General features: G+C 42.1%; 2 protein-coding genes and 1 non-coding gene across 5 annotated transcripts; 2 read left to right on the forward strand and 1 right to left on the reverse strand.

The window, feature by feature from the left end:
* Positions 1-2202: 2202 nt before the first annotated feature.
* ftr83 (finTRIM family, member 83) lies at positions 2203-7303 on the forward strand. 3 transcript variants are annotated; one of them, XM_077591457.1, is made up of 8 exons: positions 2203-2922; positions 3034-3129; positions 3443-3676; positions 4253-4412; positions 4666-4722; positions 5141-5209; positions 5548-5626; positions 6405-6535. In XM_077591457.1, exons 1-7 carry the CDS (start codon positions 2347-2349, stop codon positions 5598-5600), a joined length of 1245 nt encoding a protein of 414 aa, XP_077447583.1. In that variant the 5' UTR covers positions 2203-2346; the 3' UTR covers positions 5601-5626; positions 6405-6535. The 3 variants fall into 3 exon arrangements, with proteins under 3 accessions (XP_077447583.1, XP_077447582.1, XP_077447581.1); XM_077591456.1 differs by having other exon boundaries at positions 2204-2922; positions 5548-5622; positions 6405-6550; XM_077591455.1 differs by lacking the exon at positions 5548-5626 and having other exon boundaries at positions 2217-2922; positions 6405-7303.
* A 360-nt stretch (positions 7304-7663) lies between these two features.
* trnav-aac (transfer RNA valine (anticodon AAC)) lies at positions 7664-7736 on the forward strand. The gene has a single exon. It is a non-coding gene; the product is annotated as a tRNA-Val (tRNA).
* A 202-nt stretch (positions 7737-7938) lies between these two features.
* LOC144067658 (15-hydroxyprostaglandin dehydrogenase [NAD(+)]-like) lies at positions 7939-10565 on the reverse strand. Its single transcript, XM_077591459.1, has 7 exons — positions 10390-10565; positions 9569-9692; positions 8860-8966; positions 8663-8759; positions 8441-8517; positions 8218-8375; positions 7939-8149 (listed from the first exon to the last, which is right to left on the reverse strand). Exons 1-7 carry the CDS (start codon positions 10480-10482, stop codon positions 8020-8022), a joined length of 786 nt encoding a protein of 261 aa, XP_077447585.1. The 5' UTR covers positions 10483-10565; the 3' UTR covers positions 7939-8019.
* Positions 10566-13528: the final 2963 nt, after the last annotated feature.

The following is a 13528-nucleotide window of genomic DNA, read 5'->3' on the forward strand; positions in this document are numbered from 1 at the left end:
CAAAAACGTCCCTTGTCAATGCATTTGAAGTACAGTATTTTTGCTTTTCCTCCAGATCCTGCATGACGTCATACGTATTACTTCACCATATTAGGTCAAGTTGTGATAAGCCAGTTTTCTTCCCCTTTCCTTCCTCCAGGGTCGAGCTAGCACCCTGTGATTACAGATTAACTACCCAGAGCTGTTGTAGAGGGGAAATCACTTCTGATTTGGAAAGAGGAAAGAAAGACTGTGCAACTACTAGAGTAGTGGCTGTAGTCTAGCAAACATGAGCATGTTGGGGATTCGGGATATTTTAATCCTCTTTAATGAAGAGTTTGCTGCTTGTTGGGAACTGTGCACTTGTGTTTTTGAGCAAACACTGTCACACGAAGCTGAAAGCAAGTTCAAGGTGAAAGGTCAACAGAGTGGTTATACACTTTGTAGATTAAGTGCACACGTCTGTTTCACACAAGGGAACATAGCGCCAGCTCACTGAGGGCGTGTAGTAAAGACGGGAAGACGCCATTCCAATTATGTGATGGTAAAAACACCAGACTGATTGGTAGTAGGTGCCGATAATACTACTTTATTTATTTCTCAAAAATAGAGCTTCCTTTGTTTGTCAGCCATTTAGTAGTAGTTATTTATGTTACGCAACTCACCCTAAAACAGACATTCAACATGACTAAAAGAGAGCTGCGTGTGGGTTGCCCAAGAGATTCCTCTTCTCCATAAAATGGCAGTATATTTTTGTTTTATGGAAGCAAAGTCCATTTACTGTCCATACCAAGGTCATTTATGTTGGCAGAACAAAGTACAGAGACGTTTTCCAAATCGATACGTCCCGTGTCTATTGACAGCAAAGCTAGAAACGTTATCTAAATGCCATTATTGTCCTCTAAAAATAACTACAATGCTACATGTTTTTTCCCCCAAATGAATGTCTGAAGTGATCCCTTGTATTGATTACAATTAAAAGAGGCCTTATTGAATATTGATGTTAGTTGTTTGTCAATACTACAACGTTTGCCTTTCTTTTTTGGTGTCCACGTCCGATATTTATGTACAGTTGTGTCGTATCAGCTGTTGTTGATGGACAGCAGACCTGTTACTGTCCACCCAACAGGGGCCATCTTGGCTCTTTAACAATGGAATCTGTTTGCCCCACTCTGTTATCTGGGCTATCAAGTGGAGTCGCATTCCACTCCATTCCAACAACCCTGAAACTCCATCTTGGCTGAGATTGTGTGTGTGTGTGTGTGTGTGTGTGTGTGTGTGTGTGTGTGTGTGTGTGTGTGTGTGTGTTTGTGTTTGTGTTTGTGTTCACTGTAAGATGAAACATTCAATGAGAGGTATTTTCTTCACTCTGACGAGAAAACATTCATGTGATTGCAAGCACCTCTGCAGAAACAAAGTTTCATTGCTGACTGAAAAAATTCCATAAACCTTTAAAGGGCAAGTGTAACTGTATTTAGTTAGTAATGAATCATAAGTATTTATTATTCTCATAATATTTTGAATTTTTATTATTCCTTATTATTGGAGATTTTTTTAAAATATATTTAATGAATAGATTTATAAATGAATCAAATAGAAATGGACTATAACAGAAATAAATTGGTTCAGCCCCTCAATGAAACTTATTGTATTTTTAAGTATCAGTTTGATGTATTGTGTATTGTTTGAGATAAATGAATGCTATTTTAAAAAACAAAATGAATCAAATTAAAGTAAATGGATTTTTCCAAAAGTCATTTTACATTGAATACTATTTAATGGAATACCCTATGAAAAGGGTTGAAGGTTCAAATGCTAACTAGTCAGCAAAATCCTTCTAATCCAATCAATTAATTATGCATCACTTCAGTCATGTGATGCCTTTTGAATAGACTGATGAGTTACTAGAGCAGATCATAAAAGGCGTGAGCAGACTCTCATTAGTAGCGCCATGTGACTCGAGCGGCTACATTAAGATATCTCGCTCAACGTTCGTAAGTGGGACGCACCCACGGCGGAATACGCCCGTCTAATTCATCTTTACTATTCTACAATCATTCAAATGCAATTATAGTATTTATGGGCCCATTCTGCCAGATTCTTTCAATTTGAAGCCCCTCCCTCGCACATGCAATTCCATCAATGATAAAAATGAGGAAACCGATGATGACACAATGCCCGCGCCACCTCACATTTTCTTCATTCTCTCCCCACAGTAAAACCGACGAAGACATCGGCCCGTGCCCCGTCCTCGCCGCCCCGCCCTTGTTTTACTGGTTTCGGCTCAACCAGTTTAGCCTCTCCCTCTGTTTACTCCATATAACTTCCAGCCCAGTACTATCTCCAATCACTCGCTGGAACGAGAGCATGGCGTCCGAGCAGGACAACTGCCACCTTTGCAAGGAATACCTGAGGGATGCCGTGTCCATTCCCTGCGGGCACATCTTCTGCTCCATTTGCCTGAAGACCTACTGGGACCACGCCGACCACACGGGCACGTACCTGTGTCCGCAATGCCGGGTCAGCTACAACAAGAGGCCCACGCCCCGACGCGCCGGGGGCTCTCGCTACTCCAGCCTTCAGCACAACTCGGACTCCTTCCCGCCTCCGCCGCCGTCCCCCGACTACAACGTGGCCGGACCGCAAGACGTGGGCTGCGACATCTGCGTGGGGAAGAAGAATAAAGCTGTCAAGACCTGCCTGATGTGCCTGGCTTCTTACTGCGAGAGGCATCTGAAGCCCCACTACGAGTCGGCCACTTTTAAACGACACAAGCTGGTGGACGAAATCGGCCATTTGGACCGACAGATCTGCCCCCAGCACCAGAAGGGTTTGGAGCTGTTTTGTCGCACCGACCAAATGTGCATCTGCGTGCTGTGCACGGTCAAGGAACACAAAGGTCACGACATGGTGTCCGCCGAACAGGAGAGGGCAGACGAACAGGTAGGAAAGACGAGGAATGTGCTCGGGTCGGGTAACGCCTGCGTTTTTTTTGTGTGGTTTTTTTTTGCTGGTTTTTCTTCATACGTTCACCCGCGTTTTTTCCTTCCGCAGCAACGCCTGGGTGCCACCCAAGCCGAGATCCAGGAGAGGATTCACGATCGACTCAAGCAGATGGAGGAACTCAAACAAGCGGTGGACGTACTCAAGGTTCGTTTGAGGAGGTGTACCGTGTTTTTTGGACTTAAGAGAAGAAAAACTGTATTTTTCAGGCTACAGGTTGCACTCGAGTATACATTTGCAATTAAAATACAGTTGTATTTTATAAGAGAGGAAGAACAGAGTATGATTTATGAGTCAAACTAGGTTAACCTCTTCCAGATTAAATCGGAAGTTAAGTCAACTAACGACACACTCGACATTCCTTCATACCGACTGCGATGAAAGCTTTGCTCAGGATGCTAGCAATGAAAAAAAAACATCAGCCACTTGATGAATGGCCTACCTTCCGTTTCCTGCGCAGAACTCGGCGCAGAGATCCATGCAGGAAGGCGAGAAGATGCTCAGCGATATGATCCGCTCCATTGAGAGAATGCAGCAAGAGATGGCCAAGCTGATCTCCACCAATAAGCGAGCGGCTCTCAACAACGCCGATGGCCACGTGGAGCGTCTGACCCACGAGATCTCCGATCTCAAGAGGAGAGACAGCGAGATCACTCAGATGTCCCGCACGGAAGACCACATCCACTTTATTCAGGTATCATGAATGCATAAACGTCAACCACGGCCAATTGCTCCCCTTATTAATGATTGTAAATCCCCTAAAAATCCAACGCGGCACATAGGGGGCACTTAAAAGTCAAAATTTTTCTCCAAAGTGGACGGGGTGCCCAAACAGTGTGCACTAAATTCAAGATTCTGTAGATGTTTCTATATGACGTTGACAGCTTGACTGTCCGGGTACATTGCTTGCTGACATGCTATATTTATATAGTGAAAAGGGGAATATCATGCTTAAACATGACAATATTAGTAGTCGCCGATGACGTTTTTGTCTGCTACCAGTGACCGAGACGATCCGGCATAGAGCCAAAATGGCTAAAACGAGATCGGTTTACAGGAAAACTGACTTAAAAAAAATATTAAATCCCATAAAAATGTTGTTATACGGCATAGACAGTTTGAAATGATCAAAAAACCTATAAAATAAGGGAAAAGACAAGTTGTAAATGGCTCATGACGGAATCGGGCATTCTCCTTTCTGACCAAGTGGACAATTAATATACTATATATAAAATTAAATGGAGCAGGATAACCTGAATTTTCTCATCAGAGCTACCACATGCTGATAGCCCAGACCGAGGCGGAAGAGCTGCCCACAGTGACCGTGAACCCTTACTTCACCTTCGGCCCAGTTACCAAGGCCATCTCTGAGATGAAACAGCACATGAACGAATTCAGCAACGACGAACTGGTCAAAGTCGCCAAGACGGGTAAGCACGCCACTTTCGGCACGAATGTCCAAAAACGGAGAACTCCGGCCCGTTGCCCCACTTTTTTATTATTTATTGTAAATACATTTTAAAACGTGTCATCTCTGCAACAATTATAAGTGGAAGTATTAAGATTTTTTTCCAAAATGGCTCTTGGAGTAAACCCTTGATTTACAGTATTGTCACTAGGAAGTGGCATTGTTGCAATCCACAGGTATTTGATTACCACAGTAACGCATGAATGTGTTTACAGTAAACAAAATGACATTCTGCCAACTGGAGGATCCCAAAAAGAAACACCAATCGAAAGGTGAGTAAGGCTTATAGAAATGTTTTTCTTTTTGGGCCTGCTTCACTTTTTCCAATGAAAACAATGCATTTAGAAAGAAGGACTGCATTTTGCCAAACTTGAGTAGAAGTAGCTAATATCCTATTTTCCCACTGCTACCTTATATTATCCATGCGGTGTAATTTGAGGTCGCTCGGTAGGCACTAGTTCAAATATTTGCTCCTGAGTTTTTACATGAACACAATGTTGACTCAACGGGTATTATGATGCAATTCAATGGAAGGGATGTAAAACAGCTTTGTTAAGTGCAACCTAGCAAAAAGAAATCATCTGTTGATCATTATTTGACCAGATTGAAGAAAATAAATGTTCTGGCAGTGAAAGTCTCTTATTTTAAGTTTGACATGTTGTACTCAAGTTGTTATTTTTGGATCCAAAGGAGAAGATGCCCCCATATACAGAGCCGTGCAAGTCCAGGAACCACAGCACAGGGACGACTTCCTGAAATGTGAGTGCCTGCTAATCCGCTTCCGTCAATTCCTGTTTTTTTTCTTCTTTTTTTCTCTCTCTCTCTTTCTTGCTCATTTCAGCACTTCATTTCCTTCCGTCCGACACAATAAACCCAACAATGTGACCGACTCGCTATAAAAAAAACTTTGTAACATCTTCAATGATTTGTATTAAGTAGTCACTTTAGACCAGAACGAAATAGGCTAATATAATAACCTAAAAAAACAAAAAAAAAGTCTGTTCCTTGTATACAATCAAGGCCAAGACCGCCAGACTTTACAATTCTTCCTGCTAGTTTTGTGTTTGTGGTCAAAGTTGATACCTCTGGCATTCCAGATAATAGGCCGGGCAGATCTAGCAGGGCTCGCCGGGTGTCCCACCAACTGTGATCTGCAGAGAAAAAGACAGAAGGCAGGTGACGTCCAACTCCTGCAATAATTCTCATTTCTTTGATATGTCCTTGAATCCACACAGACATCTTTTCCATAGCTCCTCCCCTTTTCAACTCAAAAGCAAGCATTTCTTTTCATCTGCAAATTGTTTTGTTTTGTCCATTTGTGCTGTTAATTGGCTTTAAAAAAAAAAAAAAATTGCAGTAGTTTAAAAAACGCAAGTGCAAATGTTAACATCAAATATATAAAATTGAATATTGACAATATAGAAAGCACTACATATAAAAGCCTCAAATACAGACACCGGAAAATTCATGACACACAGTTCCCTATTAAAGGGCAAGAATAATAAAGTAGGACCCAGATAAAATTCCGTTGTTGACCCACAAAAATACATTATTTATATATACTAAAACTACCAATCAAATCTCAGTCAAATGCCTCGGTATTTCACTATTATTTGAAAAAAAAATGCACTTTTGACCTAAAAACGAGTCACTGTTTTGGACCAAAGGCTTCCTTAATAGTGATGGGGACTTAACCAACCAGCATGAAAGATTCTCATGCAATTTCTGGTAGATCTGGCAAATTAGTAGGAGGATTTTAGTGATTCAATATAAAGACAGACAGGGGCATCTTTGGGTCGCTTGGTTTAGTCTCCTCCTACCGACATTCCGAGGGCTCTGCTCTGATTTCAAACTGTGAAATGGTGATAGAGTGGGTGTGGCAACTGAGAAATCAAGCATTTCTGCCCTTTAAATGCGCTAGCGTCCAAAATTCCACGCCTCTTCCCTTTCCCAGATGCTTGCCAACTGACGCTGGACCCCAACACGGCCTACCGACAGCTCCAACTCTCTCGAAGTAACAGGAAAGCGGCCCTCAAGCGAGACCCCCATTCTTACCCCGACAGCGCGGCTCGCTTTGACTCCTTGCCCCAAGTCCTGTGCATGGAGGCCCTGGCGGGCGGCGCCTACTACTGGGAGGTGGACTGGAGCGGGGAGGGGGCCGCCATGGGGGTCACCTACAGAGGGATCAAGAGAACGGGTTACGGGGACGGCTGCCGCATCGGCTACAACCGCAAATCTTGGAGCCTCTTCTGCTCCGACTCCAGCTACTCGGCACGTCACAACAAGGACCAGATAGAAGTCAACGCGCCCTACTCCCCTCGGATCGGGGTCTTCCTAGACCACGTGGGGGGGACCCTCTCTTTTTACTCCCTCGGGGAAACCATGTCTCTCATTCACCGCTTCAAGACCTCCTTCACCGAGCCTGTCTATCCAGGATTCTGGGTTTGGTACGAGTCGGCCATCACTCTCATCCAGCTCTGATTTGTCATAGTAATAATAATAATAATAATAGTTAATAATAGGCAACTATGATTCGAGGTACATGTACAGTTTTTGGGGAGATGGGGAAACTTTAGGTTTTGGAAATGTGGGTTTTTTTGAGTAATCAGATGAACAAAGTCAATAAGTGGACTGTATAAATAGTAATACATATAAAAAAATTAATTGGTTGGAATTGTACTTGATTGAATTGTTGAGGTAATTTGTCATGGCCATTTATATATTTTTTATCATAAATAAGCATTTTATGAAGGTCTGTGTCGTTGTTTCTGGAAAGGCCTTTTGATATGAATTTGAAATATATCTATTGAAGTCCATTGAACTTTAACAATAAAAGACACACTTCATAAGCTACTGCTTTTCTTTGGTGTTTTTAAAATGAAAATGACAGTGTACATCACTCAGAATATGGACATTCTAGTAAACACTACTTTATCACTGAAATCAATCATTTGGGGTTTATTTTCTACTTTTTATTATTTTTCTTCCTTACTTGCAGTTGGTACATACAGACAGCAAGAATCCCCGCACCTGAGGCCACAGCACAAGGGGTTTATTTGAAGGAGAGGATATGAAAAAGTGCTTTGGGAATTCAAAATAAACACTAGTCTCCATTCTTCCTTTAGGCATAATCATAATGCGACCTCTTGTGGACACTGAAGATAGCAGGATATTTTTGCTTTATATATCTAACATGGTAAATTTTCACCATCGGTTTCCGTAGTGTAGTGGTTATCACGTTCGCCTAACACGCGAAAGGTCCCCGGTTCGAGACCGGGCGGAAACATGTTTTAAAAAATTCTTTTTAAAAAAAGTCAATCAATTTTTTGTTGAAATATATGTAGAGCGTAAAATTGGATGTTGTTTTTTTTTATCGCAAATAAGTATTTGAGCGATTAGATACTTTAATGAACATTATTGCCATACACCACAATGATTAAAATATCTAAACTCAAGTAGAGCGGAGGAGGAAAAAAATATAAACAATGCACCTTCAGTAAAGCTTTAATACATTGAATAAGATTACAGTATATGTGCAAAGATGGATTTGGAATTGGGAGCAAGAAACACTATTTGGTTTCCAGCTCGATGGACGGGAACGTCGTGTACATCTTTCCTTGGACGGCGATCATGAGGGCTTCTCCGTTCTTGCTCTGGTCCGTCACCAGCTCCAGAAGGCACTCCGCTACCTCCGAGACACTGAAAAGTACCACCCGGTGGCGTCAAACCCTCCCTCATTTCGAGATTCCTTCCATCCGCCAACTCACTCGAGCACGCCAAGCTTGTCTATCACTTGTCGGGTGGTTTCCTCCAGGTGTGTGAATTGGCCCAGTTTGTCTCCTAAACTGCTCAGCAGCTCGGTTTGCACCAGAGCCGGGCAAAGGGCGTTGAAGCGAATGCCGTACCCCCCCAAGGTGGACGCGCCCTAATAGTGCACAAAACACGCCATGGAGCGTTCCGCCATTGCCGTGCAGGAGGACAGAATCTTACCGCCATGGCCCTGGAGAAGCTAATCACGGCACTTTTGGTGGCACTGTAGACCGGGCAGCTTAGCAGAGGTTTGATACCTACGAGAGGGTGACGTGGGCCAGAAATTTTCAATGTTAATCACCAAACATTCTTGTAGTGAGTGAAAGAAAGGCTAATTGTTTAGACTAGCTTCTTTTTTGTGCATCTATTGGGACTTTTCTAGTATTAGCGCCTTGCGATTACCCGCCATGGACGCAGTGTTGATCACGACGCCCCCTCGGCCCCCGTTCAACTTGCTCATGTGCTCCAAGGCCGCGTAGGTCCCTTTGATGACACCGACCTATGGAACCAAGGCGTGAAAGGCAACTACGGTTAGATAACGGAGAGGCCTTTGCTTTTATTTTTTGTTGTTGTTATTGTTATTGTCACCGAGTTCTTACCAGGTTGATGTCCACCGTGAGCTCCCAGTTATTTTCGTCCAGGATGCCGGCGTTGTTACACAAAATGTCCATTCCTCCGAAGGTGTCTGTGGTGGTCTTGAAGGCATCTTATTCACAACAACAACAACAACAAAAAGTGAGTAAACACACTTGCAAAAATGCATGTTAGTTTGTATAGTGATTGAATTAAAAAATAAGAATCTTTGTTTACCTTGTACTCCATTATCTTGACTGTTTGCACTTTTTTATGGCCAATTGTAAATGATAAATATGTTATATTATAAAGAGTGGATGACAGCAAGTTGTAATACTGTGAAAGACAATTAGATAAAAAAAAATAACCTTCATTTGCCCCTCCCAGTCACATGATTGGACGTCTATCACTGTCAATGGCAGCCAATGATTCCAAACTTTAAATCCATTTTAAAACATTTTTTAAAAACTAAATCTGATCGTCCATTTAACAGATAAGTGTAACTATTTCAATATGGCCCTTGAAACCTTTTTTTTTTTAATGGCCCTTGGAGAAAAAAATGTGGACATGTGCGTTCTGCGCGATTGTTGGTTTAGCGTGTAATTTGACAGGCAGGTTTGGACAGGAAGAAGAATGTCATCCAATCAAATTTACTCTGACTTCACACAAACAGAACTTGTGAACGTTGTTTTTACATATCGTGCTTCGTACTAAAGAAAAGAGAACGGAATTCACCTTTCAGCTGCTCCTCGGATTTGACGTCGCAGGTCAGGAAAAGAGCTCGGCCTTGACCGGCTTCCTTATTCAGAGAATCCATCAAACTCTTTCCCGCGCTCTCGTTCACGTCCAGGAGAACCACCTGAGTGAGAAATATGTCGATAGAGCCCAGCAAGTCTCCATTTTTGTTATTTTTAAGAAGGGAGGTCCAAACTACAGCCTGCTGCAAAGTTTCATTCATTATCTTATCTTCACATGGGTCGGAAAGCAACACCAGAAATCCAGAACATCAAATACATTTCAACTAGGAAGCCTGACATTGAGTCATCATGCCTGACTGCCCTTGACAGCAATACACGGATGACATTCTTCTTCCTGTCACCGCGACCGTTAAAAATATTTTTAAATGCATACGGATGGAAAAAAACAACTCAAAGTCAACTTTGACAATACTTTTGATCACTTTAAGCAATTGTTTTTCAGATTAGCATCTGCCTGACATGCTAAAATGAAGTCCAATCAAGTGATTAGACCACAGTTGGACCTAAAGAACACTTAGGGGAAAGTAAACCCATCCAAGCAACATGTACAAACGTGTTTCCAGATGACAAAATGCCTCTTTAGTAAGCTTTACAAAAATATGGTGCTCAGTGATTTATTTACTTGATGGCTCTAGTTGGCTAGTAATCAATTCCGCTCAGGAAAGCAATACTTTGTTCCTCTTCCTTCATAAACGTCTACTCTGCTTTGGGGAGTCATATCATCAGCCATTTTTTTTTAGAAAGAACTTGACAAAAACCTGATGATCATGTCCCTTTTTGAAAATTGAACAGACTTACATTTGCTCCATTCCTGATGAGGATCTCGCTGAAGGCTTTGCCGATTCCTGCAGCAGCTCCTGTCACCACAGCTACTTTTCCACTGAGGGACATTTTGGTACAAAGTGTGGATGGATGGTCTTCTCCGTCTCAAGGTGCGTGTGTGTGTGTGTATGGGCTAATGATTGGGTGCATGTGTGAGGTATAAGTATGCGCCAGAGGCACCACCCACAAAACCAAACACTGGCAAGAAGATTGTGCAATCGGAAATGCTTGTTTTTTTTTCTTTTTTCTTCTATATTGCACCGTTAAGCGGATAGAAACGAGATTTGACGAGAATTAATGACATCGAATTTAATAAGAATGTATGGGATGTTTTTAAATCGCGTATTAGTATGAAAAAAAAATCGCATGGCAGTTTCCCCAATGGAGTTTATTAGTAGTTCACATCTTGGCTAAACATGTGCTGTGTTCGGCGAACCCACTAGAGGGTGCTATAAAGCCTCAATGTGCGTTGTATACTGCATTTCAACGGTTCTCAATTTTCTACTAATAAGGACTAGGAGTGCAAAAATTAAGTATATTTATAAACTATTAGAACATGAAAATAAGAGCATTATGACAACGTTTAAAAATTGCTATGTATTCGGATTCAAATAGACCATCTTGTGTGCTCTTTAAGATCAATCTTAAGTGAAATCTAACCAATCTAGAAAAAATATTTTTAAATATTGGGTGGGGATTAATTCTGAATCCCAATATGCAGGGGTAGATCTGTCCACCCCCTTAAAATATATATAAAAAATAATCAATCCAAAGTGAAACATAACTGAACTGCATTGTATTGCAAGTATCTTGCATACCGCTAGAGGGAGACAATTTACCCCCAGTGATTACCGCACTAGGAACACTAAAACTGGAATGATTAGTAATAATGATGCTGCTGTTTCTGTCTTCTGTCAGAGCTTTCAGTTCAAATGAATTGGATGCCAAATGCCACCAATGGCAGTAAATTGACTTAATTATAGAACTCCCTTTACACTTTCCAATGTAAAGTTTCAAAACGGAGGTCACAGGAGGACATGTGAGTGTAGATTTGCATGCGTTGGCCAGTGAGGGCTTGCGGCTGAACTCCTATCAGCTGCTCTCAGGGGAGACACACCCTGCTCAAACAGCTTCCACATTAACAATTGTGTTTCCCCTAAAAAATTGGGTCTTGAAATACCCATGTCAGACAAACTCTGATGACAACCCTTGGTAGATATTGATGCAACCACACCTACAAAGAAAACAAAAGTGTTTGCTGAAAAATTTTCAATGGTAAGTAGATGTGGAACACCCGCATTCCCCACAGATGAGACAAAATGTCTGGGTAGTATTGCTTTCTCCATTTTTATCTGGCAACTTTAAATGCATTCCCACGCAAAAGTATATACGTAGTTTACAAGGCGGCCCATGCCGTCGCTGTATAGCATAGTCGACTTTTGGCGCGACCCCAATACGGGTGTCCTCTTCCGGCCAATCAGGGATGTGACCCAAAAATGGTTAGTTTGTGCAAATAATGTGGGTGTTGAATACTCACTGGAGAAAATATGGTTTATGGGACCGCCCACATCGTACCAAAAGTGTGGGTGAAATAGCTACTACATCTACACAGATGTCATTCAAACTTGTCAAAAGTGGGGTCCTCACTCACCCTTAAAATGGGTGCGATGAAAAGGGTGAGTGTGAGAAGTGGTACTGGAATATTTATCTAGGAATAGTGCGGGTGTCTAAACTTCCACGTACTCTGAGAACATTGCAAAATGTGAGTGTTGAAACTTTTCACTGGGAAAAGGGCAGGTGTTGAAACGAACGTTTTGTAATCAAAACGCTACAGTTACCTAGCTAACGAACTGAGCAACAGTCGTCACTTGGGCACGCGCCCCACCAGTCGTCCCTCCCGCAGCCCCCCGAGTTGGCCGGCGGTGCTTACGGCGCAAATGTTGCATTTATAACCTTTCAACTTGCTGACCAGCTGCTGACTTGTTGTGTTTTCACGGGCGATTACGGCCCCAAAAGGACAATGGCCGCCAGCTTTGCGCGTACTATTGAGTCCCCCGGCGACCCGTTCAGAGTCCGGGGGCCTCGGTATCGCTGCACTTGGTAGTGATTATGTATCGTTGGTAGTGTAGCACGGCGACCTTCGTTTGCTCGGCATCACGACCAAACGTGTTACCCATTGCTAAGTATTTAGTGGCGACATGCCGTTATCGTGTGACCACAACCTCCCAAAGCAAGACAATGATTTGACACATGAGCACCTTGAGGAAGGCTTGAACAACTTTACCGTATTCACTTCCATTTTGTTGAGCGGTATGAAAATAACTTTGATATTTCATACTTTCCAACAACATGTATCCACTCCCAGGACACATCAAGTCAGACTGGTACTCTGTGTACTACTCACTCATTATATAATCCCTTGACTACTCACTAAAAGACACCTTTGACACTCCTTTGGGTGCATATCGAGCATGACACAGTTGTGTTGTCCTTATGTGTTTATGAAATGCTTACATTGTGGGAAGTCCAAGAAAACATCCGAACAACAAGAATATATGTACTATACTAGTACTTTTTGAGACATACGCACAAGGCATAGACACGTGCAGGGCAAACTAAAGAGGCGTTCAAAGACACCCTAACTTCCACATTTGTTAACTTTGTGTTTGTTTTTGCAAACTCACTTCACGTCTCTGGCTGAAAAATATCATTTTGAACAAATTAATGTTAGATTTAGCAGGTTAGGCCTAAGACACATATCTTTCAAATGACAGATACGGTATGAAAGTTTTTTTCTTGAAAAGAATCCATGGTCGGATTGAAAAACACGGGCTGTTCTGTTTACCCGAAGACCCTGAACGCATCTTTACGCTGACGTACACATCGACGTACACGAAAGCTTTGTGTTGCGATCATGTTATCTCTAGACTTAGACAAATTGTACTTGAAGGAAAGTATTATGTAAGATTACAAACAATAATACACCGCGCATTTGTTTTATTTCAAAAACATAATCCATATAATTTTTCCTTATTTAATCCAAACTGTGTAATAAAGGCCAAGCTTGTTGTTTTTAACCAAATCCTTTGAACGCAGCACTACTATGACGTACGTC

The sequence above is a fragment of the Stigmatopora argus genome, chromosome 22 (assembly GCF_051989625.1).
Source record: "Stigmatopora argus isolate UIUO_Sarg chromosome 22, RoL_Sarg_1.0, whole genome shotgun sequence".
Lineage (NCBI taxonomy): Eukaryota > Metazoa > Chordata > Actinopteri > Syngnathiformes > Syngnathidae > Stigmatopora > Stigmatopora argus.